This window comes from Parambassis ranga, chromosome 2 (assembly GCF_900634625.1).
Source record: "Parambassis ranga chromosome 2, fParRan2.1, whole genome shotgun sequence".
In the NCBI taxonomy this organism is placed as follows: domain Eukaryota; kingdom Metazoa; phylum Chordata; class Actinopteri; family Ambassidae; genus Parambassis; species Parambassis ranga.
In genome coordinates, this window is record NC_041023.1 from 8,739,670 (window position 1) to 8,763,910 (window position 24,241).

Here is a 24,241-nt window from a genome sequence, read left to right on the forward strand (position 1 = left end):
TAAAGGTCTTCCTGAACTCATACAAGAGTGCCATCTTCAAAGAGATCTGTGCACGCACACAAACACACACCGAAGAGCCACGCAGACTTCTAAGCGGACCTAATCATTTCACATTTAGCTTCAAAGAGAATGTTTAAACACATACTTGCTCACTGTCTGAAAGCACAGCAGGAGCCCCGTCCTCTTTAATAGTCTTTTTTTATTTAACCTAATTCTGCATTTTTGCATCCAGCAACAATCTGGCTGTCAAGTTTTAACTGAAACACCTGAGACTCTGGAAAACACATTGAGTTTTTAATCATAATCTCATCATCTGTGCGCACCTTCACTTCTTATGAACAAAGGTGCAGCCATTTGACATTTTTACCTAAATTTAAAACATGATGCATGATTTACGAGGTCAACACGGGTTCACTCTCAGTTCAAGGTCTTTCTCCTGTCTGATACATCTTAGAGCATCTCATCTCCTCAGGAGCTTTTTGTCATGACCTCTGCTCTCTCTGGGTCATACAGTTCTAGAGGGTGCCCGCATGTTGACCCTTGGTGCATCTGTGATGCCTCTAAAGTCATGTCACCTGTGCATTTGAGTGAGGAAGGTACCTGAACATATATAGATATTTCTTCATGCATGTGTACAGCGCTGCAAATGAATGGAGGCGTAAATGGTCTGAGTGCATGATAGTAAATACCTGCAAGTTGTCGCCATCACAAACATTCTGTACATTCTGGTCCCTCAGACTCAGTCTTTGAAGGCGTCTGCTGTGTCACAGAACTTGTAATTATGGCGGCTTTTCGCCTCCTGGTTGATGTCAGAACAAAGAGCTGTAGATAGAGAAGTAAACACTTTTTAGTGCTTTACACGCACACAAGTGACCAGTATCATTCCAACGCACTTTATACAAATGGTCAGGATTTTTATATCAATATTAGCATGCTAACCAGCTAACCCAGAAGAAGCAGTGGTGTCTAGGTAAAGAACATTAACTACTATATTTAACATGGACATAAGAGCAACCTGTGATCGTGTCTAGTAAATTCAATAGCCAACCTGAATGATGGTGACCAGGCCTTTAGATTTCTGCGCCGTAAGGAGAGCTAAAGGAAGTCAGGACCATTGTGCAAGGAACTACAAGTGTAGGAAGAGGCCGGGGGGCCCTGCTCTTCTAATGCTGGTTCCCTAGAAAATGAATTGGAACATCTATGTTAGATAGAGATCTTAAAAAAGAGAGACATACAGCACATTTATGCAAACTTTTAACAAACTGCACTCCTAAAGTTACTGCGTGAACAGAGCAATGAGGCATGTTATCACCAGCTGCATATACTGTGCCTATTTTAAGGGATTAAAGTGTGTGTCTAAGTGTTTGGAGTTCACATGTTTTATACGTGTCAGAAATAAAATGTAATGTGATGCATCGCTGTCCCACCACTGCTTGGATGTTTTTCTTGCGGCTACCATGACAACCGTGGTTAACATTCCGCTCTGCAGTCTCTGGTGTTGTGGTTAATTGTGAATGAATTCCTTTAGAAACATTTCACCTCTGAGTTTGGGGCTGGTACATCACACGCAATCACACACACACACACAGACACTCAAGACATTTATTTTCAAGCATTAAAGGGTTATTATTCCAGACAATTAAACCATATTTGAAAAATGTTGTGGGCACTGACAGAAACTGTCAAATTTGTATCCTGCTGTCAATTCCATTTACCTCGTTGAGTTTTTATTTACTTTCACACACACACACACACACACACACACACACGTCAATCATGTCATTTCCAACAGCCACAAAAATATTACTGTTTAAATTTGAAGGTAAATTTAACTTGCATTTGCACAGTTTAATAAACATAATTACCTTTAAAGTGACACACACATTAATTCAATGGTAAAATTGTCTGTGCTTTATAATGCAATTTAACCTTCTTGGTCCTGCCAACCCCTTTAATTAGAATACAACCTGCTCAGCCTGGCCCCACCCCCCATGACAGTGTGCCAATAACAAATAATTCATATACGTTTGTATGGATACAGTTGTGCATTGTTAACGTCTTTGTGCTTGAAGTTTGACAGATGTTACAGATGACAGATGCAGGAGTTTGTTTTTTAATGTACTGTAATGTGGACTAGACTCTTGTGGGGGCCTAATGTTAAATCAGCAAAGTTGGTATTTCCAATGTAAAAACTGGCACCAAGAAAACATCTCTCTATAGAGATATTATATAATATTAAGGTCTGCAGCTACTTTACCAATCAACTAAAACTAGGTGTGTGTGCTGTGGTGTAACTGAAGAAGGAAATGATCATGATGAGCCATAGCGAAGCAGTGACATCATCTGTCGTCATTCACATTTACTGGCACTAACTGATGAGTAAAGAATGACTATCCATCCATCTGTCCATCCATCTGTCCATCCATCTATCTATCCATCCATCTAATCACAGCTTGGATCATATTATGTGAAGCATATCTGTTATCACTTGTCAGCTTGTAGTCCAAGTCTGTACACACACCGACACACACATACACATAGATGGTATGAACAACAGAAGCAAGTGCCAAAACATTAACTCATGCTAGAAGTCGTAAATCTTTTTGTCTTTACAACCTAACCTGTAGCAAAGTTAGACTTCCTGACGCCAGGGCTATAAGTGACAAATGCACACCTACGCAAACACATGTGTGCAAGAAGCTATCACGCAAAACAACACACTGCACGCAAGCATGTACTGACTCACACCTGCAGACACACTCATGAAGATGCATCAACCTAACACTACTGTAAACACACCTTCAGGATTTGTATCAATGAGATATCTGAAAGTCTGCAGGTGGTCAGTGAAATCACCTGGAAGCTACAAACTAAATCTGTCACAAATATCTTTAATTATGCTGTGTCGCTTAGATTTGCTGCAAGTCCAAGGTGTAAAATTGATGTTTTTTAACATCAGCACAAACAAAAACAAAAAAAATCAGTCATCTTTAAATTGTAAAACCTGCTGTTTTACTATCTGTTTGGAGGTTCTTTTCAGAGGTTCTGCCTTTATCAGGCACTTTACATATAGGATGATACTTAAGTCTAACTCCAAGTTGGTCTGCTGCTCCCCGTAATGAGACATAAAACTAAGGAGAGCAAACATTTAGCGACATTTTTTGTAATGTTTAAAACGTTTAACAAACTTCTTTTAGCACCGCAGAGTACATAATGTTGACTACGTCAGATCTTATTTTGTTACGGTACATTTATTGTTTCATTTTAGATTGTATCATTGTTGCACTGTTGGACTAATTTACATATGCTGCAGGATAGAAGAAGGAATTATTTAGTTCTTTATAAAGCAACAGGTGAAAGGCTAAGTTGGATTAGAGCTAAAATACTTTTTCATCAAGTGTTTTCATTTTATTGTCACTTCTCACACAAACGTAATGTTTACAGCAAAACACAACTGGCTTAATCTCAACACTGCTGCCTAAATTATGTTAATGCATAATTAATATAGTTTACAGTATATTTTACGGTATTATTTTTACATGTAAGATTTTCCAAGGAAACAGGTGCAAGTATAAGCACACGTTCCTTAAAGCGCCGTCAGGTCTATGGTGCCATCTAGTGGCAGCAGCTGGAACATACATATTACATTCAAACCACCCCCCCTCCAAAAAAAAAAAAAATATTGTAGGAATATTCTTTATTAGAAATAACAATATTATTTTTGCCTTTTAATTTGTCGAGAAGGATCATAAATTCATCCCTCCATACTTTCCAATAGTAGAATGTAACTTTAAGTGAGAATATCATTTATGAGCAAATGCCTCACATGCAACATTATAGCAGAGAATATTATAAACCAGCTTTTCAATGTGCTTCTGTCTATAACAGACCACAGCAGTCTTTGTACCACACCCCCTTCCATCACCATCACCACTACCGTACATACATACAAAACACAGACAACACCCCTTCCTCAGACCAGACCTCGTTGCCTAGCAACGCCCTGCCGAGTGGCCCAGGGGGCGGGAACAAGGCACTTGGCTTCCGCAGTAATTACAGTACATGTGTGTGTATATGTATGTTTCTGGGCCACCCCAGGTGTGTGTGTGTGTGTGTGTGTGTGTGTGTGTGTGTGTGTGTGTGTGTGTGTGTGTGTGTGTGTAGTTTCATTGTGAAAACATGTTTAGACTACCAGAAATACCACAAACCTAAATAATAATAACATATGAACAATTATGATAACACAACATAACATGATGTTTGAAAGAAGTCAAATGTTTTGAGGCTTCTGAGAGGAAATATCCACCTCGATGAGAACAGTCCCACCACGAGGAGCCTCAAATCTACAAGCTGCATCTACACTGAAAAACTTTTAATTTGATCTTATGCTTATGTGATCGTGTTAGTGAGAGAGCCCCACTGTATTGCCTTGGCTGCCTATAAGCCTAAATATTTCCCTAGTGTGCTACGGGGATATCCTCAGTTGGCTGCCTGCTAATGATGTTTTCTGCTTGGCGAACCGAGGCTGACTCCACTCGGCTGAAGTCACCGGGCTGCAGAACCTCCTAGTTTGAGACCATATAGTGGGTCCACTAAGTCAATACTTAGTTCAGTTTGCTATGATGGAATTAAGATATAGTTTCCCTTTGAGAGATTGTAAGAGGTTCTGTCACATGAGTGGGAGACCTCACTTGTGTTCCAGACTTGTTACACAAGCAAGAAAGTTCTGTGTGATCCCTGCTGCTGCAGCAAGGACAAACTGTTTTCAGTTATTCTGTCTGTTGCTCACTTCCTACTACACACCCATGACTCAGTCCTAGACCTGCCCACTTAAAAATGTAGAAACGTCACTTTTTAACAACCAAATGTAATCATGAGGTGTTATTATTTTATATAATATAGACCATCTGAAGAAAGATGTAGCTATTTGTGCAGCATAAGCCAGGTTGTATTTGTTATATTAACAGTTTACATGCTAAATGCATGAATAACAATTCCCAGTTTAGAATTCTGCAAACAAAATGTGAGATGATGCATTCAAGCAGAATTAAAAAAGCAAAAATATTTGACATGACAAATATACACAATACTGTTTGTCTCATGATTGTCAAAACCCTCTACGTGTGCTCATGGTTGATTACAGATAACAGGAAATGTTGAAGTATTTCAGCATAGAGGTTACACTGCAAGTATTTAATTGTTTTTTATAGTAATTAAAACTTGGTACTTTTGTTCCACTGGTTTATCTTTTTTTTCCGTCCTCATACTGACACACACACACACCTCCCTTTCCCGTTCGCCCAACCCCCCATAACACAGAAGTCACCGCCCTTCCCTCTCGCTCTCACACCACCATGACTACCAGCGCCACAGCTCTAACCCGAACGCTGCGCCGAAGCATCATGGGAGTTGCAGTTCCGCGCGCCCTAGCCTGTTCGAGAAGGCGAGGCCTCACCAAAATACAACTCCCATCTCGACCCTCGCACGCCGAGCCCCGTCGTCCAATCTGAATATGTGGGAGGAGCGCGTCCGCCCACAAAAGCCACAGCTATCTCCCCGTATCTCCCCCTTAAAAAATTCAATTGTGCACGAAAAAAGGGGAATAGGCTCAAAATACAAACACTGGTGACGGTTTGTTTTCGGTGCACGAAGGACGGCGACGAGGCGTCCCCGCGTCGTGCGCGGAGAGAAACGGCGGTGACAGGCAGGAGCAGCGAAGAGGGTGTTGTCCTGATGCTTAAATGGAAGTGGGTGGGCCTCTACGGTCACACACTGCCAACTTCTCTGTGGATATCATTCTGACAAGCGCCAATTTACTCGCTTATGGACTGTCTGTCCGATAAAAGAGACATACGACGGGGCAGCGAAGGGTCCGAAGGAGCCGGGACGGTCACTACGCGCTCTGTTATTTCTGTTATTTGGGGCTGCTTGATTGTGCCTGCGCTTGGCACCGCCCTTCCTGGCCGGTGGGTGGTTTCGTCAAACGGGCAGATCCGCCACGGCCCAGAGCCGAACATATAGGCCGTCCTCCGCCTCTGTACCCGGCCGGCCTTCTACCGTGAACTACACCCTCTCCCTCTCGGTATATTAATGCGTTATGAGTGGTAGGTACCCTCCCCCCTCTCCGTCTCCACCCCTCTCTCTGTCGTCTGTCAGATAGGAGGCTCAATGCCCTTTGATATTGATGATGAGGTTACTCTGGTTTCTTCTCTTCCTTTATTGATCACCTTTGTTATGCTGTATTTACATTATTGCTCAGATTTTATTATGCCTATCTATGTAGTGCCTGCTTATTCTGAGACTTTTTAGTAACCCAAATCAGATGATATTACAACTGGAAATAATCTGAACATGTTTACTCTCTGTTCACAGACTCCAAGAAGGAATCATCTGGAACTGAAGGCGGGAAAGCATCTAAAAGGGGGAAAAGTTCTGGATCGCAGGTAAAAAGAAAAGAAGTTTATCATAGTGCATTACTTTCCTTGCCTGTAGGCCAAAAATGTTCTCCCTCCCTCCCTCCCAGCCAGCCCAGCCAGACACCTCTGGGGGCGTTTCTCTGGTGAATTCCACTTCCTGCTTCTGTGCAGCCCTGCTGAGAGCCAACCCAGAGCCTCATGAATAGGCTTATATGGCTGTCACACTTCAAACGCTGTACTTTTGAATTGTCTGTTTGAATTATGATCAAAATAACTTAATTCAGCGAGTGGATATATTTTAAAGACCTGCAGCTTTGGTATGTGGCTTTTAAATATGCAGAACCTCCGGGGTTTTTTTTGTAGCAGGTTGTACGTATCATGGAAAATTGTTCTCAGTCAGGCTGGCATCTTTTGTAGTTAAATGTGTATGACATGGATCACTGCTGTGTTACTTTCCGTGCTACTGTAGCTGTTACAAAATCAGTTTCCTGTGTAGTGTTGTGAGGTGTATAGCATTAAAAATTTGCCTGCGACCTAGTTCTTTTGAAAGGGAGGAGAGAGAGAGAAGGCGGCATTTTCCTCCAGTGTTCTGAGAAAAGAGAAATGTGGTTCTCACACGCCCACCCACTCGCTTCCTGTAATACCGCCCACTTCCACTGACAGCTCTCTCTCTCTCTCGTTCTCTCAGCTTTGTGTTTCTTTTTTTCTGCACCATGTTTTCTCCACCCCTCGCTATTTTACTCTTCTTCATTTTAAAATGTGTGTGTGTGTGCAGTTATAATCGCTCAGCTCTACCATTTAGCATGCTCTATATACATGTACTGTACTTTTTGTGTTTGTGTATGTATTCCAGTTCTCAGTGTGTATTTCTGTGTGGGTCTTACCCTGACTCACTTCTTCGTCTTCTCCTCGTTCTATCCCTTGTCACTCCTGTTTACCCGTTTCTTTCTCTTGCCCTCCCTTCTATCACTCACCCTGTCTCCTCCAGGATTCCTCTCAGCCCTCTCCGTTGGCTCTGCTAGCGGCCACCTGCAGTAAGATCGGAGGACAGGGGGGAGCAGAGGGGGCCCAGGCCCAGGCGGGGGCCCAGCAGATCCAGGTGCAGGCTGGTCAGCTCCAGCTGCAGGCTGGTCAGCTCCAGGGTCAGATAGTGGTGGACACAGCTGGGGGTCAGGCCCTCGTGCCCCAGCAGCTGGAACTGGTCCCAGCACAGTTCACAGGGAACGGCTGGCAAATCATTACAGCAGCGCCTGCTATGGCCAAGGAGAACAGCAGTCAACCTGTTGCTGTGACGGTAGCCACCACATTGGCTAATGATAGTTCACCTGGTGGACGCAAGGTGGGAGAAAGTTGTTTTTATAAATGCCACTGTAGCCATTGTCAGTTTTTTCCCTCCGAACTGTGTGTAACTTCTGCATTTGTGTTGGCCAGGTGAAGGCAGTAGGTGGGACCAACAGTGTTGCAGCCAATCAGCAGCAACAGCAGCAGCAGTTCCAGATCATCCAGGTTCAGAACCTGCCCAATGCTGGGGGCGGGGTCCAGTATCAGGTCATTCCTCACCTGCAGACTGCAGATGGGCAACAGATCCATATCAGCCCTCAGACGGCCTCCATCGGAGCACTGCCTGAGCAGGTTCAACTCATCCAAACACCAGGTTCAGGCCAGACGCAGGCTATCCTCCAGCCAGCAAACCAACAGGCAATCCTGACAAGTACAGCCAATCAGACGGTCCCACTGCAGATCCGTCCCGCACAGTCATTCCCACTTCAGCTGCAGACTCTACAAGGCTCCCAAACTCCTGTTATGACCACTGTACCCATAAACCTTGGCGGCATGACGTTGGCTTTGCCTGTGATCAATAATGTTGGAGGAGGCGGGGCTGTGCAGCTTATCCAAGCCGCAGATGGCACATTTTCTGTTGCTAATGGCAACCAGCTGGTGACAACAACAGTGTCTGGTTCTGCTCCTGCTTCAACTGGATCAACAACCGTACTAGCTGAAGGTGAAGGTGTGCCAGATGGGGCGCAAGTGGTTTCGGCTGGTCTGGATGGTGGAGCAGCGGACACCCAAGTGCAGAGCAGTGAGGCAGACTCTCAAAGTCAGAACCAGGCAAACGGGCTGCAGAACCAGACAGAGACAACAGGAACCATCCAGCAGGTGATCGTGGGCCAGGTGGGCCACCAGTTGGTGCAGCAGATCCAGTTGCAACCCCAGGCTCAGAGTCAGGGTCAAGCCCACGGCCAGCAGCAACCTCAGCACATTCAGACCCTACAACTGGCTCCAGGACAAACCCTGCAGCCCATTCAGGCCTTCCAGAATCCAGCCCAGGTCCTTATTCGTACACCAACCCTGTCACCTTCTGGGCAGATCACCTGGCAGACCCTGCAGCTTCCCGGTGGAGTCTCTTTGCAAGGTGGTCTTGGGACAGCAGTGCCACAGCAGTTGACGCTGGCCCCGGTGGCTGGTGGGACGGCAGTAGGGAGCGGAGGGCTGGTGTCGCTGAGTGGAGCTCCTTTAACGCTGAGTGCAGCCCAGATTAACCCAGGGTCTGGGGTACAGACAGTCAGCATTGCAGGTCTTGGCACAGCTGGGGTTCAAGTGCAGGGCGTACCTCTCACCATTACTGGTCTACAGGGTAAGGACACACACACAGTGTTTGTATTAATGTAGATGTATAGACGAATCTCATACTGATCCATTTTCTTCCTTGTGCAGTGTACAAACAGCATTTACTAGTTTATTTTTTAGTTTAATGTTAGTTAAAATATAATGCTCTGATGTTCTAGCCAGTAAATATCTAAGAAAAACATTTGCCTTCAGACCTGAATTACAGCTTAAGTCATTTTTAATCTCCTCTCAGGTCAACCACAGGGTCAGGATGGGATAAAGGTTCAGTCGTCTCCTGTGACTGTCACTGTTGGCAATGTGGCCTCAGGTTCATCAATGAGTCCAGACCAGCTGGGCTCCGTCCAAAGTTCCTCAGACCAGGAGGGGCCGCCTAGCAAGAGACTGCGACGTGTCGCCTGTTCTTGTCCAAACTGCAGGGACGGAGAGGGAAGGTACAGACACAGCAGAACAACACAATTAATGTCAATGTTTTATATGTGACTAAGGAAATCAAAGAGAGATGGTTAAAACCTTTGATAAAAAGCCTGGTGCATAAAAACAATATTAATTTTCATTAGCATTTTTATAGAATGAGCATGATTGACAAGTTGACAGATGAACAGAACACAGTGTTGTTTGTGAGAGTTTGGGCTTCTCACCACTCAACAGTTGCCCAAGTAAAAAAAAAAGGTAACTCAAGTGTGTTTTGTTGCAGGAACAGTGGAGACCCCACAAAGAAAAAACAGCACATTTGCCACATGGAGGGCTGTGGCAAGGTGTACGGCAAGACGTCCCACCTCAGGGCCCACCTGCGCTGGCACACTGGCGAGAGGCCGTTTGTCTGTAACTGGATCTTCTGTGGCAAGAGGTTCACCCGGAGCGATGAGCTGCAGAGACACCGGAGAACACACACAGGTAGGACAAACATGTAAACAAAGGATGCAGACTGATGATGAATGGCAGGACATAAGTGATATTTGCTTGAAAATCAAATGATGACAATTTTCAGCAGCTTTTAAATCACTCAATAATGATGTGAACCTTAAAACCTGAATCTAAAACAGAGAATTGGCATATTTTTTATGGTCCTTGAATGCATCATTTGTACTTGCTTAAAAATGTAGTAATTAAAAACGATATTCTTCACATCTCAGTTTCACCATGTAACAAAAATCAGCTTTTCTGTAAACCTTCCATCTTCTCTCCTCCAGGGGAAAAGCGCTTTGAGTGTCCTGAGTGCTCCAAGCGCTTCATGCGCAGCGACCACCTCTCTAAGCACATCAAGACCCATCAGAACAAGAAGAGCGGAGCCGCCGTGGCGATCATCACCACCGATGACATGGAGGAAGACGCCCCTGAAGGCCTGGGCACTTCCCCTCAGATTGTCACGGTGGCAAACCTCTCGCGTGACTCTGATCCTGCTACGCCCACCACCTCCAACCACCTGGAGGAAGAGGAGGAGGAAGAGGAGGAGTTTGAATAGGCAACTTCCTGTTTTTTGGAGGTCTTTGCAGGGACTATTTAGGTTGTTATTTCTCTCTCTCTCTCGCTCTCTTTTTAACATCATTTTAAAAATGACTTCAATCACAAAAAGGGACTCAAAAGAGACGGAATTATACAATGAAAGGAAACCGAAGCATAAAATTATTCTAAGAAATAAGAACTAACATATAACAACAAACATTTAGACTGTGTATGAAAGATTAGTTTCAAAAATAAAGTTAATTAATTAAAATTAATCTATAACAATTCAATATGCGCTGAGGAAAGGATTATTGAGTAGATTAGCACAAGACAGGGGGACCTGCTGAATCTAAAGTCATTCGACGAGGCATTTTCCTAATCACAACAGAATCTAACTCTATGCACAAAGTTGTGTTCCTGTTTCATACCTGTCAGTGCTGAGGGTCAATCATGGTACAGGGCAGTGACAGAGCAGGGGACAGTCTTGGGATTGAAAGCGTGTGTGTGTGTGTGAATGGTAAATGCATCATGTATGAATGAGTGAAGTCGCATTGCCCATGCTGTCCTGCAGAGGATCTACCTAATTTGAGTTTTATTTATGGTTCAGGTTCAGATCAGATTCAGGTGTTGATTACTTTGTGACCAGTCAAATAAACTGTTCTTGAAGAAGATTGATAATTCTAAATGAAAGAAAGAGTAGGTGAAAAAAAAGCACATATAAAAAGATTTATAATGCATTCCTATTGAGGCGCAGTGGCCATTAGAAAAAGAAGGTTTCTATAGAAAAAGAAAACAATCTAGCTTTCTACAACTTTGTTTGTGTAGTGAAAGCAATACTATAATGACAATCCTAGTGAAACCATGTTTACATTGTCAGGGGAAGTTTTCTCTGTTACTAAAACAAGCCAGTTTGCTCCAAGATTAGGGACGACATCTGAAAGCAGAGCTGCCGGCTGTGCAAACCTGCTCCTAACGGTGGCTTCTCCATCACAGCTGCTGTCTAGCCACTATTAGCTACCACAAAATAATATCTGGTAGATGAAATGACAAGGTTTGTCAGGCGGCAGCAGGGATGTCATTTTTTTATTAGCTTTCTGTGCTCTGGTGGTGACCCCTCCACCTCTAACCCTGCTACATGACCCATGTACCACAATTGCCTTAACACAAGCTGTTGTACAGAGGGAACTTCAGAGCGAGGTGGATGGAGGAGGAGGGGAGCTCTCCTGCATTATTAGGGGGATAGCAGACCACAGCACAGGCAGGTAAAGCAAGACAGCAGTGATAAGAGCTGTGGGTTGGAGTGGGGCGGCTTATTTAGCTTATGTGGATACTATGAGACGTTTTCTGGTGGTGTTGCTCTGTGTTAGTTCAGTGCGTACCTTCATTTTAACTTAAAAGATACTTTTATTTTATAGAATTTATGCCCCCCTCCAGCTATGTTAACACACAGGACCCCCACTGTGTATGGCTAATTTATTATTTATCCTTGATTTGTAATATTTGCCTTTTGCTGGGCTTGTATTTGTGTGCGTTGATTCTGAGGTTGTGTACAGCATGTTTCAGTTTTTTGCCGTAGTGCTGCTTCTCTCTTCTTTATTATCTGTGCGTTACGTTTTCTTTTTCTACGTCTTGACCATTGCGGTTCATTTCTTCTTCTTTTTTTTCTCTCTCTCTCTGCGCCATAATGTGTTTTTGGAGAAAAACTGAATAACAAAAGAAGAAGAAAGCAAAAAAAGTTACTATTGTTTAAAAATTAAAAAGGTTGATACCAAACAAATTTAGATGTTTTTGGTAATATTTTGTGTGACAACCAGCTTTTTTTTTCTTTGATATTTTGTAGTGACATCTCATTTGTAAATCTTTTTCTAAAGATGTTTGTTCGTCTCCATGACATTTGATAATGGGTTTTTGCCAGGTTAGCCTCAAAGGCTCCAGTTTATTGATATTTTTAAAACTGGTTTGTACAAATGTGTTATGTCAATTAAAAAAAAAAAGAAAAAAGGTAACTTCAAGCAGAAAAGATGCTTTGCCTGCATAACACTCGACAATAAAGTGATTCTTAAAGTGAATCTCTGTGATGCTTTTGTGTATCTATCTGAAAGAAAAACATTTGCCCACATAGACACACAATTACTCCTCCCGCCTTATTGCTGGGTACCCTGTGTTGTGGCAGCAATAATGACTGAGTATCTGCACTCCCTTTGGGAACAATTACTGCTGCTGCTTTCTGCCGCTGAAGGCATCTAAACTCATCCTGCAATGATTAAACCTTTAACCACTGAGTCACAGTGTCACAATGTCTTACCACCAGATACCACACATCTGCTCTGACCGACATATACAAGACACATAACTAGTCTAACAAAAATAAACAGTGTTTGTGTACATGTGTAATATTTAAGGTTGGTCAGAGTTCCTTCTATTTTTATGGACTCACAATGCACCAAGTACTCATCAAAAATCCACATGATCTAAAAAAAAAAAACCCTCTATTGTAACTCAGCAAGGAACCAAGCAAGGCTTGTGAGAGTTCACCACCAGATCATGTTTAGAAAAAGCATCACATCGTAGGCAGCTCACGTACACCTTTGACAGGTGACTCCTTTGAAGTGCTTCAAAAACAAGTGATTGTAGAGCCTTACCACGCACCCTCAGGCACTGTTGATACTTTTTGGGGCTCAAAATTTAAATGTAAATCCTCAAAATGGAGATGCTTATCAGTGGACTGACATTGTAAACTCATGATTTCTATTGAATACATGAGCTCACGCTAACATTAAAAGGTGCAGTGTATTTGGATTTCTCACACACACTGCTTAACAGTGATACCTCATAAAGATCCTGTGACCTCAGGTTGACCTCCGGCCCTGCTTTGACTCCTTTCCTGATGTACATGTTCATTACACGAGCCCAGCTGACTGACTCCTCGGCCATTACAGGAACCATCAGTTGACCTGGACCTGACCGCTATTCTCCTGGGAAATGACACCAGGTACACAGCAGCTACAAATACACACAACACTACCTGGCTCAGGTTTGTATGCAACAACCTTTCACAACATAAAAGTCAAAGATGTTGTGATGAGTGTCAAGTTTCAGCTTTGAACAGGTTTACATCAGTATCAAAGAACAGTGTACACAACAGCCTTAATACGTTGCTACTAAATGTTTGTGTCCCGACACTTCTGCTCTTGACTGATTTAATTAAAAACATGGCAAATTATTTGGATTATGCCTTTATTACCATTTACAATGGACTGACAGAACCGCTGCAGAAAAGTAGTTTGTATAAAAGGCCCCCCTCCCACAAAAATGACAGTATCTGTCCACATGAACACAAAGGAAATATACAACTCAAAACTCAGCACTGTCTTTAAAACAATAAAAACACACCCTCTACCCTCAGCATCTAATGCTCTCTTAACTCAGGATATTTAAAAAAGGTATATGTGCCTCATATTAAGATGACTTGTGTTTTTCTAGTTGGATAAAATGTTTGTCTAAAGTATAAAACTGTGTATTCAAATGATTGTGCAGAACCTCCAGGTTACAGCTGCATGAGAAGCTTCTCCCTTCTGATTAGGTTGCTTGAACTTCACTCCAGCTCCTTCTGAATACTGCAGCAGAGAAAAGAAAACAAGTCAATCTGCTGGATGGATGATTCCTTTCAGCAATAATTAATAAACATTTCTGCCTGAATAAACACTGCAATTTATCAGCACTCTGTTTGACATCCTTAAAGGGCTTGTTTTGTGCTGCAAAACCCAAAAAATACCCAAATATCAAGAGTATGACGAACACAAAATTCTCACTTTTTAAACAGGCAGGTCAGTTTCTCTCCATCAATTAATAAATGACTAATAATCTTGACAAATACACTCAATTTGTAAGGATCATGTGACGTATTTAAAGGAACAGACACCGTATTTGACGCATGATTAGATTATTTAATCACCTCTACACCAGACTTAACTCATGTTCAGTGCAGCAGCACAGACACTGCTCTACAGGGACTACACATATGTTGCTCCAGACAGTTCACACCCTGGTAGCTTTGGGGAGATTCCACAGTCTGTAATATGAAACTACAAATGAAGATGAAGTGGCCTACCTTTCCAAATACTCGTGGACATTGTCGTGGCCGTTGTAGCGGGCCAAACCCACCAGGATGCCAGTAGCACAGCGACCCTCCTTCTTACGACACAGACTGCAGTTACACATGCCCCGGCAGATAGGACACGACCATTCCTACAAAGAAAAGGTCCAAAATCAGAGGAGATACCAGGGGACTTAGTCAACTCAATTTAGGTTGCAGTTTTGTAAAGAACCTAAGGAATGTAATAACTATTAAGTTGCCATCTACATGTACAAGCTGGTCGGGTAGCTGTTTTAATGGATTGCCTCTTAAAACAGTTAAAGTTTCTGTGGTGGTAAGTGGTGCTCGTTGCTTTCTGTATTTCACTTTTCTGGTTCATATTGGTTCTGTTGAATAAACTATTTAGCTTTTATTTATAACACAAGCCGACTTTCCTACCAATATTCAGAATGAGGTGTTCACATAATGCCACATACAAGACTTTGCTATTTTTTTTCTAGCATAAACAATATCAAAAACAAAACAAATCCATAAATATGTTTTTGTCAGTGACCTGCAGACACTTATTTGGATCTCTTTCTAACTTGCAGTACATTGTGACACATGTTTTTGGCACTGACCGGGTCGAGGAGCACAGTGCGTACGTCCTCTCCATACCGATTCTTCAAACACGGTCCACAGAACTGACCTTTGCCTCCCACGCAGTAACCACTGCGACATACCGTCTTGGTATCCAGAGTCTTTTGTCTGCACTGATGACATGAGCTGCCCTGAAAGAAAACACAGTAAAGAAATACACAAAGATAACTTAATAACATTAAATGGGAATATATAACGTGAGGTCATATACGATATGACTTACATTCTCCTTGTCCCAGATCTTGTCTTTGCTGCGGTATGCTATGTTGTCCAGGTCGTCCTCGGTGATGTCATCCACTGACCTTATTATATACTGACTTCTCCTGGGAGTGCAACTCTTCCTCTTATTCTGTCTGTTGAAAACACCGTCCTCGTCCACCTGTCCAGTTACAACAATTGAAAGAAACCATAACAGCATTTGCACATAAATCTATGACTGAACTTTTAAAGTTCAATTTGTTTGTAAGAATTATGTCAATCTATTTGCAATAGAAAATCTGGCATAAAGATGGCACATTAATCAATATATTGTAAAGCTAGTAACAGTATTTAGAGTACTTAAGTATTTAGGCATCTATTAAATTTTTGTTTTCATACCTCCACCAGTCTCTTGATGTCTATAACTCTGGGGGTTCTGGGGTTTACTGGCTCACTCTTTTCCTCTACAGCAAAGTTCTCGGGAGGACGAGCCTTACGGGATGGGTTCCTCCTTTCGGACCCAACATCTGCTTGACATTTGCGTTTCCGTGGTGTTGCCTGTTCTGACGTCCGTTTCTTCTTCTGCAGAGTAAAATCATACAAAAATGTTTGCACATCACTGAATGAAATAAGAAAGGTCTTGTAACTCAAAATCCACTAGAGATCGGTGGTGAGGTGGACATACTCACCTGAGGGGTGGCTGGCGGAGTCAAATCAGCTATGGTGCTCAGACCAGCAAACAGCTTTGCCAGCTGAAAAACAAAAAGAGTCAAAGATGTCTGTCAAGGATGAAGCTGAGATAATTAGGGTTAAATATTGACATTTTTATCAGAAGATATAAGAAAACACTAAAGAAGGTAAAGGTTAATTACCATGGCCTTGTTTTCTTGGATGTTCTTATCCCGCTTTTTTAGGCTTTGAGACATGACCTCATCCTTGTCATCCTCCTCCTTTTCTTCTTCTTTTTTCTCATCTTCCTGCTTCTGTACCTTCTTTGTTTGCCTACCTCTGAGTGTCCGTAAGGGAGGAGTTTGTTTGACTGGCTTTTTATTAGTTTTATTTTGCAATTGTTGTTTGGGGGTTGATACTTTTTTCATGGGAAACCTAAGGAGGAAAAAAACAACAATCCAACATCATTCAAGAATAAACACAATAGTCACACCTGTAGAGTTGAGCAAGTGGACAATCACGCTGTCAGACAGTATGAGCCCTCGGGTATACCTTACTCCCAGATACACACACACACACACACCTCAACGCCACTAAAAGGCTTCTTCTCTTTGTTGGGGGAGGCTCATCACCATCCGAGTAGAAGCCCGTGTCTACGTCACTGTCCTCTGAATCCATCACCTGGAGAAAAAAAAATCATGCAGGTGGGTGCTATGGCTGCAAATCCACACACACTTTAATTAATTAGTGTTTCATACTTTGGACTTGAGTGGTTTGCTGTCCTCTTCTTCATCACTGCTGCTGAAACCTTCAAACTCCTCCTCACTGTCTGACTGGCTGAACAGATAAGCCAGCTCAGCAGTTATAAACTTGGATTTGAAGCATGGAGCCTGTTGACAGACATATCATAATATTATATCAGATTAAGAATGATGTTTTATCTCACACAGGGTTCATTTGTCGAGTTTACAAATGTGACACTAGAGGGTGCACCTTTCCATCATATACCAACTTTCACTATCACTACTTATGAGAATAAGAACCTTTATTCAGCCGTGTAAGTATAGAACTTGTCAGGATCAGCAGACCTGGCAGCTGCCTGGCACTGAAGATAAATGATCTCCTTCAGCTTATAGTTGAAAACAGCAAATACCTAAACCCAAGCACTGCTTATCACTGCATGGCAGGGCAAGCCCACTGACAGGGTGAAGTGGAAAAGGAACAAAACACTTAATCCATTTGTTGTGTTGACACAGGCTTTACTTCCTCATTGTTTGGGCACCTTCTGGTGCATGTTTTTCCTTCGTTAGTGTAACTCTTTAGCAGGTTGTTGTTATACAAATGCTGTGTTTGACGTCCCAGATATCTGATGAACCATCTTCTCCATATTTAGGGGCGTTGACCTTTGACCTTCCAGAAAAAGGACACCTTATGGACCTATCTAAGAAGCTCCTGGACAAAACACTATTCCAACAATCCTTCACTGGGGAAACCAGCTCACTGTTCAGGCTTTAACCTGCATTAAAACCTGATGTGTAGCTGATCAGGCCTATGCGCGCTAGCAAACCATGTCAAAACAAAGTGCTACGTTCAGTACATGATATTCATGTTATAACAGAATATCCGAGTTTCATGTAGATAATTGTACTAGTTTACACCACATGCATATGCACATCTTTTCATATACCTCCACCAAACTTAACCACGTTTGCTTGATACGCTGTTCAATTTAACTGCTTAAGTTCACCACAAACAACTAACTAAACTAAAACTCATATTTACACGCAGTCTCCGCAACTTACCTTTGAGGAAAGAGTCATTTTTGCACCCTTTAGCATTAGTATTCCGTCCAAAATAATGTTCTCTCTTGTTGAATGAAAAACGAGGAGGATTTAAAAGATACGCTAGAGAAATCTGGCGAATACTAAAGTGGTGGGGGTGTTATTGGTGGGTTTATACCTTCATTATCGGTTTAATTTAGTAAACTTATCTTTTAGAGTCTAATTATTATTGTTAATTGAAATAATCATCCGTCGCTCATTTGAAGTTTTTATAAAGCTGTTTCTTTCTGTGGAAAGTGTGGTGTTTCTACTGGTCCCCCCCCCTGCACTCACAATGGTGCAGTCCATTGTTTCGCGCGGAAACGGCTTAGGGGCGTGTCCAGAAGTCCCTCCGCATGGGGGACAGTTTCTGCTCCCTGTACCTGGATTTCAACGGTGTAAACAAATGGCGGAAACAATACAGGATTGTACCGTAGGTGATTCCACTCACAGGTGCAGCACTTAACGTCCGTTTAAAGTTAAATATCTCTGATTGCAAAATGTCGTATTACTTATAGACAGTTAGAACTTTACATATCCAATTTCATCCATATACCTTATTCATCAATTAATATTGTTATTAATAGAAAATTCAACACAGCAAAAAGATTAGATTTTGATTTTGGATATGTAAAAATTACGAGTGGCCTTTTAATATTTATTACCAATACTGTTGCACATTTCAAAGTTATTGATCATTCTGCCTGTTGACAATAGCCTACCAAGCCTGTCCATTGGCGTGTCTCATGGCCATCATTTCAACCTCCATCCTGTTGTTTAGTTGTCAGAAGCCTGCTGGTGAAAGACCCTTCAGACTGACAGTTGAATTACAGGTTTAAACCACACTGCTGCTCCCTGTGTTTTAACCACTGACCAGATACACAGACAGCACATGGCAGCGTGTGCCTGCAGATGGAATGATCAACAGACAAACAGAAGTTTGTTTCATTTGTTTCTTTATAGCAAAAGCCTCGTCCATGTCAGCATACAGCAGAGTGAAGTGAATTGTTCACAGGTCAGATGAGACAGACAGTATGTACGTAGTTATCCCAGCTGCTGTTGACAGGCTGTGCGCGTGGCACAAACAGAGGAGTAAGTTTTAGAACACCTTTCATCATTCCATTTTAGCTCAATATGGTTGGTGTGAACACAGTGTTCTTGTCCCTGTAAGTTATTTGGCTCTCCTGCATACCAAAAGACAAAGTCCACAGCAGAACCATCGGACCACATCAAATTGGCTTCCTTGTGGATGTCACTTAGTCCGAGCCAGGTTTTTCCCTGAGCAGGATCAAAATTCTTGATGAGGAGTTGCACAAAAGTGTTCTCTTCCTGACTGTGGATGGACACCAGGTTGGCCCCTTGTGACACACAGTGGAGCTCTGCATCAGCCCAGGTCATTTGTGAGGCGACGTACTTGTAGCAGCGTCCGTTGAAGCTGTACCAGTACGTGGGGCACTTTCCACGCAGGAGCGGCACTCTGGGCTCTTGTTCATCTGCAGAAGACACAGCACCGAGAGCCAGAGCGAACACCAAGAGGAACCAGATCATGTTGGACTTTCAGGTTTTCAAGCAGTGTGACAAACTGTCAATCTTTCTGTAGGTTATCTGTGCAGCTGGATGCTCCTAAGAATCCTACAGAGAGGCTGCTTCTTTTATACATTCTGAGGAGGAAGGACGGGCAATGAAAGCAAATACCTGATTATTAACATTTACAGCTTCTGAACTCTGGATCTATCAGGAAAAGAAGTTGTTTTTCTATTTAACTGTATCATTATTGCACCATAAAAGAGACAATATGTTCTTGGACTTTCATTTATGTTGTGATTATCTCACGGTCATCAGCTTGTTTTTCAGATCCTGTAATGTCTTTCTGTTCAGCTTCAGCTGTTAGTAGTTATTATAGAGGCTTGACCGGCCCACACGTGTTCATGAGCTGTAATGTTATCAAAAATCACATCAGGAAACCATATCACTGCTCACAGTGTTCAAACCAGCACTGCTCCATGTTGACATATATCAACACTGTCACCAAACCTTATGAAAATGACAGCAGATACCTTTGAAGACACACACACACAAGTGTATGTTTATATCTTTATAACAAACTTGTCATGCATGTCAGCATACAGCAGAATTAAGTGAACAGGTTAAACGACACAGTATGTATTTATCTCAGCTGCTATGGACAGGCTATGCGGGTGGCACAAACAGATGGTAAAGTATGTGTGTTACAGTCGATATCGTTCCATTTAGGACCAAAGTTGGTGTGAGCACAGTGTTCTTGTCCCAGTAAGTTATTTGGCTCTCCTGCAACCCAGAAGACAAACTTCACTGCACAACCATCTGACCACATCCATCTGCCTTCTTTGTGAAGGTCACTTAGCCCAAACCAGGTTTTTCCCTGAGCAGGATCAAAATTCTTGATGAGGACTTGCACAAAAGTGTTCTCCTCCTGACTGTGGATGGACACCAGGTTGGCCCCTTGTGACACACAGTGGAGCTCTGCATCAGCCCAGGTCATTGGTGAGGCGACGTACTTGTAGCAGCGTCCGTTGAAGCTGTACCAGAACAAGGGACAGTTTCCACGCAGGAGCGGCACTCTGGGCTCTTGTTCATCTGCAGAAGACACAGCACCGAGAGCCAGAGCGAACACCAAGAGGAACCAGATCATGTTGGACTTTCAGGTTTTCAAGCAGTGTGACACGATGTCGATCTTTCTGTAGGTTATCTGTGCAGCTGGATGCTCTTAAGAATCCTGCAGAGAGGCTGCTTTTTTATACCTTCTGAGGAGGAAGAATTGGCAATGAAAGCAAATGAATACCTGATTATTAACATTTACAGCTGCTGAACTCTGGATCTATCAGGAAAAGAAGTTGTTTTTCTATTTAACTGTATCATTATTGCACCATAAAAGAGACAATATGTTCTTGGTCTTTTATGTGTGTTGTGCTCGTCATTAATAATGAGGCTTAACTGGCCTTACTAAAGTTAATTAAGGACAGATGGACATGAGGGGACAACTACTGCAGCAGCTATAGCTGTACCAGAGGATTTCTCGTTCACTTCCTGCCCCCTGCATCAGATCAAACAAAGAGAGCAACACTGTCATCCTGCTCTAAGTCCACACTGAAATGTTATCAACGATCACAACAGGTGAAAGGTCACTCTTGTTTATATCAAGTTGTTTCCTACAGGTCAGAGCAGGGTTAAACCTGCAGCTAAAAACACATTAGAACATTAGCCTAACAATAAAAGACCACCGACTCATCTGGTGATGTCACATAAAACCTATAATTTATTTTCAGTAAAATTTTGACATAGTAAAACGCAGCTTTAGAAAAGACGTGTGACTGTTCAAGGTCTGGGGGAAACGAGGGGGGAGACGTATTGCTTTGTGGTTGACTTTTTTTTTTCATTTACAACAGATAAATAATAACAACATACCAAACATAGGCATATATTTACACTTCAACAATATTACAATAGTACAAAGCCTTCAACATGCCCTCTCCTGCATTGTGAACTTTGTTTTTTGTTTCATCATGCAAACAGGTTTTAAACAACACTGCATTAAAACTTTACATACTTGTAACAACGGCTGATCAAGCACCCAAACACCCTGGTTTCTTCTTCTTCTTCTTCTCCACATCATTTGACACCAGAGGAAAAACGCTGAGCATCTCCTCTGCTGCCATCCAGTGGCCACAAAACATAACAACAGTACTTTTACATTCCAGCTTTGCAGTGTGCACTTCTACGTTGTTGAATCTCTGAACATGGCACAAAAAACTGAGACATTCTGTCACCTCAGAAATACATAAATAACCAATATATTACAATAAATAACCAATATAACCATTTTTTTTAAAACACAAGGGGCGGAGGTGTGTGTGTGGATGTATGTGCACCAAGTACAGGTTAATAGTAAAATTGACGACCACAAAGTCTTTGTATGTCACAGATCATGGCTCTAATTTATCAGCTCTAGCAGGCAAAGAATCACTGACTTTCACAAAAAGCATGTTTTAAATCAAACGTCATGTTGAAGAGAAAAATAACACAAGGCTGCACAAGCAGGTTAAAAAAAGACTTGGCACCAGAACAGGCATCAATGATAACATAGTGTGTTGGAGAGGAGCAGAGGAACAGGTTAACACAGTTTAAATATGACCTCCTGTATAAGGTTCTTCTATTAAGATTATTATTTTTCTAATAAGATTAAAAGCTAACGTGGGCTGGCTTAAAGATCAGCTGCTCTCAACCGATCCAATGCTGAATTGTTGGTTTCGTGACACTTTGTCAATTGTGCTGATCTAAAAGTGGTGTAGAACTACACCCAAATGTTTTAATATTCAGCATTACTCCCACTGTTTCTAAGCAACAGTGTCAAACAATCCTTCTGGGGATGTGTTTAAGCATATTTAAGAGACCTTCAGGTTGAATTCAAATATTAAGGGGAAATTTAGGTTTCATCTTTTCCAGTTGATTTGATATGAGCTACAGGAGAAATCTGCTCTGTGCTCTGAAAGGATTAGTGATGAAATGATGAACATCTGTGACAACATCTCCACTATATTGCACATAACCCATTCTCCATCCCTACCAAACAATGCAATGCATGCATTGTTACATTTATGCACCACCTACTGTTTTTTTTTGTTTAGAAATAAACCACTTACTGGAATGACTGATGTGAACAAAAACTGGACAATATCATGAAATCACTAAACAGGTATCTTATCTCAGTTTGTATACATCATTATCACGTTTGTAAATCTAACATTCCTGGATACTGCGTTTCTTTTTCTGGTGACTTCAGTAATCTGAATTAAATCATGATTATGACTTTAATAACAACTAGATGCATCGTCTGGCTTAAACATTTTGCCACAATTTGAATATTTTTTTTCTTTTTAAAAAGAGCAGAACACAACTTTTGAATGATCTCCTCAGTCAGTCACAAATCTCCTCATTAACACAACTCTATGGAATGAAGCTGTTCAATTCAAGTTCTGTGCTGCAGATTTGTGTTAACACTATAAACATTGAAACATACAGCAGCTCTATTCTGTGGCTGTTGCCATAGCAAACAGACATGGGACACAATCACACACACACACCCTGAACTCAGTCATCATAATGTCAGAAAGCATCACTGTGATTTGACATGACAGAGGACAAAACATCAAACTGGGGAAATGAAATTTTGCAACGAAAAGATTTCTAAACACACTGACAGCTCTATGGGCGCATCTGTGTTGCAAGACTCATCGTGACATTATGGCACTGAAAAATGTGTAGGTCCATATTATATACAGCGTAAAATTACCAGTATCTAGTCACACAAAAACAGTACACAAGTAGTGTTTGGCTAAAAAAAACCAATTCAACCAATAATTGGTCAATAATCATCAGTAGTTTTTTTTAAAATCAGTCAGTGAAACCCGCTCACAGTGCCGTCTTCATCTTACAGATTTTGTCACTTACAGAGCCTGTGTACTTATAGCTCAAAGACAAAATAGGTATGTAAAGTGTACTCTTGTGTACACACAAAAAAAAACAAGAAAAGCTTCACATCATACACCTACATAAGTACTGCATGTATCCTGGATGTACATGTGTCACTAAAGGCAAATGTGTACTATTCAGATGAACTCATATTAGACCATCTATGGTGCAGGTTTTTGTCCAAAACTCCTCTACAGATGTGTTTGTGTTTGCAATTGAAATGAAGAAGTCCTTCAGGAGCTGTGATGGGACTTTGACTGAAATAAAGGAACATTCCACCTGCTTCACAGGCTCATGATTAACCAAAGACCGATCACAAGATCAAAACAAGGGCAATCCAATAGATACTGTACAAACTAATTACAGCTTCCTCCACCCTCTGTCTCTGTTTGGCAAATCTCCATCTTCCTGCAAGGAGCAGAAAGTTCACAGGTTGTGTTTAGAAATCCTTTGTAGACACTCGTTCAGCGTAAGAAAGCAGCCGGTAAAGAGCAGTCAGCTGTGTCTTCATGGGTTTTGTCAGAGCACATCTTATTGTTCATTTGGCACCATTGCTGGTTGTGCGATCTGGCTGCAGTGTGTGTCTTTTCACATTACAAAGCATCCTCGCCTCACACAGTGCTGACGTACACTGTGTTTCTGAGTCTACATTACATGTATGCGTGTCCGTTTAAGCGCGTGGCTCCAGTTTGTGCGACAGTTCGAAAAGCGTCTGCTGATTGTCGATGATGTGCAGGTACTGAACGCTCGCCCTCACCTCCGCACTGTCCACCCCGATTACCTCATTGCCTTAGAGACACAAATCACACACATTAGTTTTGTGG

General features: G+C 42.1%; 5 protein-coding genes across 5 annotated transcripts in view; 1 reads left to right on the forward strand and 4 right to left on the reverse strand.

Annotated features, from left to right (window-relative positions):
- The first annotated feature begins 5,532 nt into the window (after positions 1-5,532).
- sp4 (sp4 transcription factor) lies at positions 5,533-12,556 on the forward strand. Its single transcript, XM_028399407.1, has 7 exons — positions 5,533-6,104; positions 6,373-6,443; positions 7,405-7,755; positions 7,848-9,051; positions 9,277-9,475; positions 9,739-9,938; positions 10,235-12,556. The coding sequence occupies exons 1-7, from the start codon at positions 6,098-6,100 to the stop codon at positions 10,504-10,506; spliced, it is 2,304 nt and encodes a 767-aa protein (XP_028255208.1). The 5' UTR covers positions 5,533-6,097; the 3' UTR covers positions 10,507-12,556.
- A 1,194-nt stretch (positions 12,557-13,750) lies between these two features.
- cdca7b (cell division cycle associated 7b) lies at positions 13,751-18,007 on the reverse strand. Its single transcript, XM_028400413.1, has 10 exons — positions 17,892-18,007; positions 16,848-16,979; positions 16,673-16,770; positions 16,293-16,524; positions 16,110-16,172; positions 15,820-16,002; positions 15,446-15,601; positions 15,204-15,353; positions 14,599-14,735; positions 13,751-14,104 (listed from the first exon to the last, which is right to left on the reverse strand). Exons 1-10 carry the CDS (start codon positions 17,925-17,927, stop codon positions 14,083-14,085), a joined length of 1,209 nt encoding a protein of 402 aa, XP_028256214.1. The 5' UTR covers positions 17,928-18,007; the 3' UTR covers positions 13,751-14,082.
- Positions 18,008-18,848: 841 nt separating this feature from the next.
- LOC114432414 (lactose-binding lectin l-2-like) lies at positions 18,849-19,564 on the reverse strand. The gene has a single exon (XM_028400415.1). The coding sequence runs from the start codon at positions 19,455-19,457 to the stop codon at positions 18,954-18,956; it is 504 nt and encodes a 167-aa protein (XP_028256216.1). The 5' UTR covers positions 19,458-19,564; the 3' UTR covers positions 18,849-18,953.
- A 425-nt stretch (positions 19,565-19,989) lies between these two features.
- Positions 19,990-20,669, reverse strand: LOC114432415 (lactose-binding lectin l-2-like). The gene has a single exon (XM_028400416.1). It carries the CDS (start codon positions 20,578-20,580, stop codon positions 20,089-20,091), a length of 492 nt encoding a protein of 163 aa, XP_028256217.1. The 5' UTR covers positions 20,581-20,669; the 3' UTR covers positions 19,990-20,088.
- A 512-nt stretch (positions 20,670-21,181) lies between these two features.
- Positions 21,182-24,241, reverse strand: part of rapgef5a (Rap guanine nucleotide exchange factor (GEF) 5a) — a 34,768-nt gene continuing 31,708 nt past the window's right edge. Inside the window, exon 26 of the mRNA XM_028398038.1 lies at positions 21,182-24,206. Coding sequence (XP_028253839.1) covers positions 24,088-24,206 — 119 coding nt within the window. The 3' untranslated portion in view covers positions 21,182-24,087. The remainder of the gene's footprint in view (positions 24,207-24,241) is intronic.

Coding starts and splice junctions, on each gene's coding strand:
- sp4 (XM_028399407.1), top strand. Junction 6,444..7,404: donor GGAAAAGTTCTGGATCGCAG/GTAAAAAGAAAA, acceptor TGTCTCCTCCAG/GATTCCTCTCAGCCCTCTCC. Junction 9,476..9,738: donor TGCAGGGACGGAGAGGGAAG/GTACAGACACAG, acceptor GTTTTGTTGCAG/GAACAGTGGAGACCCCACAA.
- cdca7b (XM_028400413.1), bottom strand. CDS start 17,927: ATGCTAAAGGGTGCAAAAATGACTCTTTCCTCAAAG. Junction 16,771..16,847: donor GCAAACCACTCAAGTCCAAA/GTATGAAACACT, acceptor TTTTTTCTCCAG/GTGATGGATTCAGAGGACAG. Junction 15,602..15,819: donor ACATCAAGAGACTGGTGGAG/GTATGAAAACAA, acceptor GTAACTGGACAG/GTGGACGAGGACGGTGTTTT.
- LOC114432414 (XM_028400415.1), bottom strand. CDS start 19,457: ATGATCTGGTTCCTCTTGGTGTTCGCTCTGGCTCTCGGTGCTGTGTCT.
- LOC114432415 (XM_028400416.1), bottom strand. CDS start 20,580: ATGATCTGGTTCCTCTTGGTGTTCGCTCTGGCTCTCGGTGCTGTGTCT.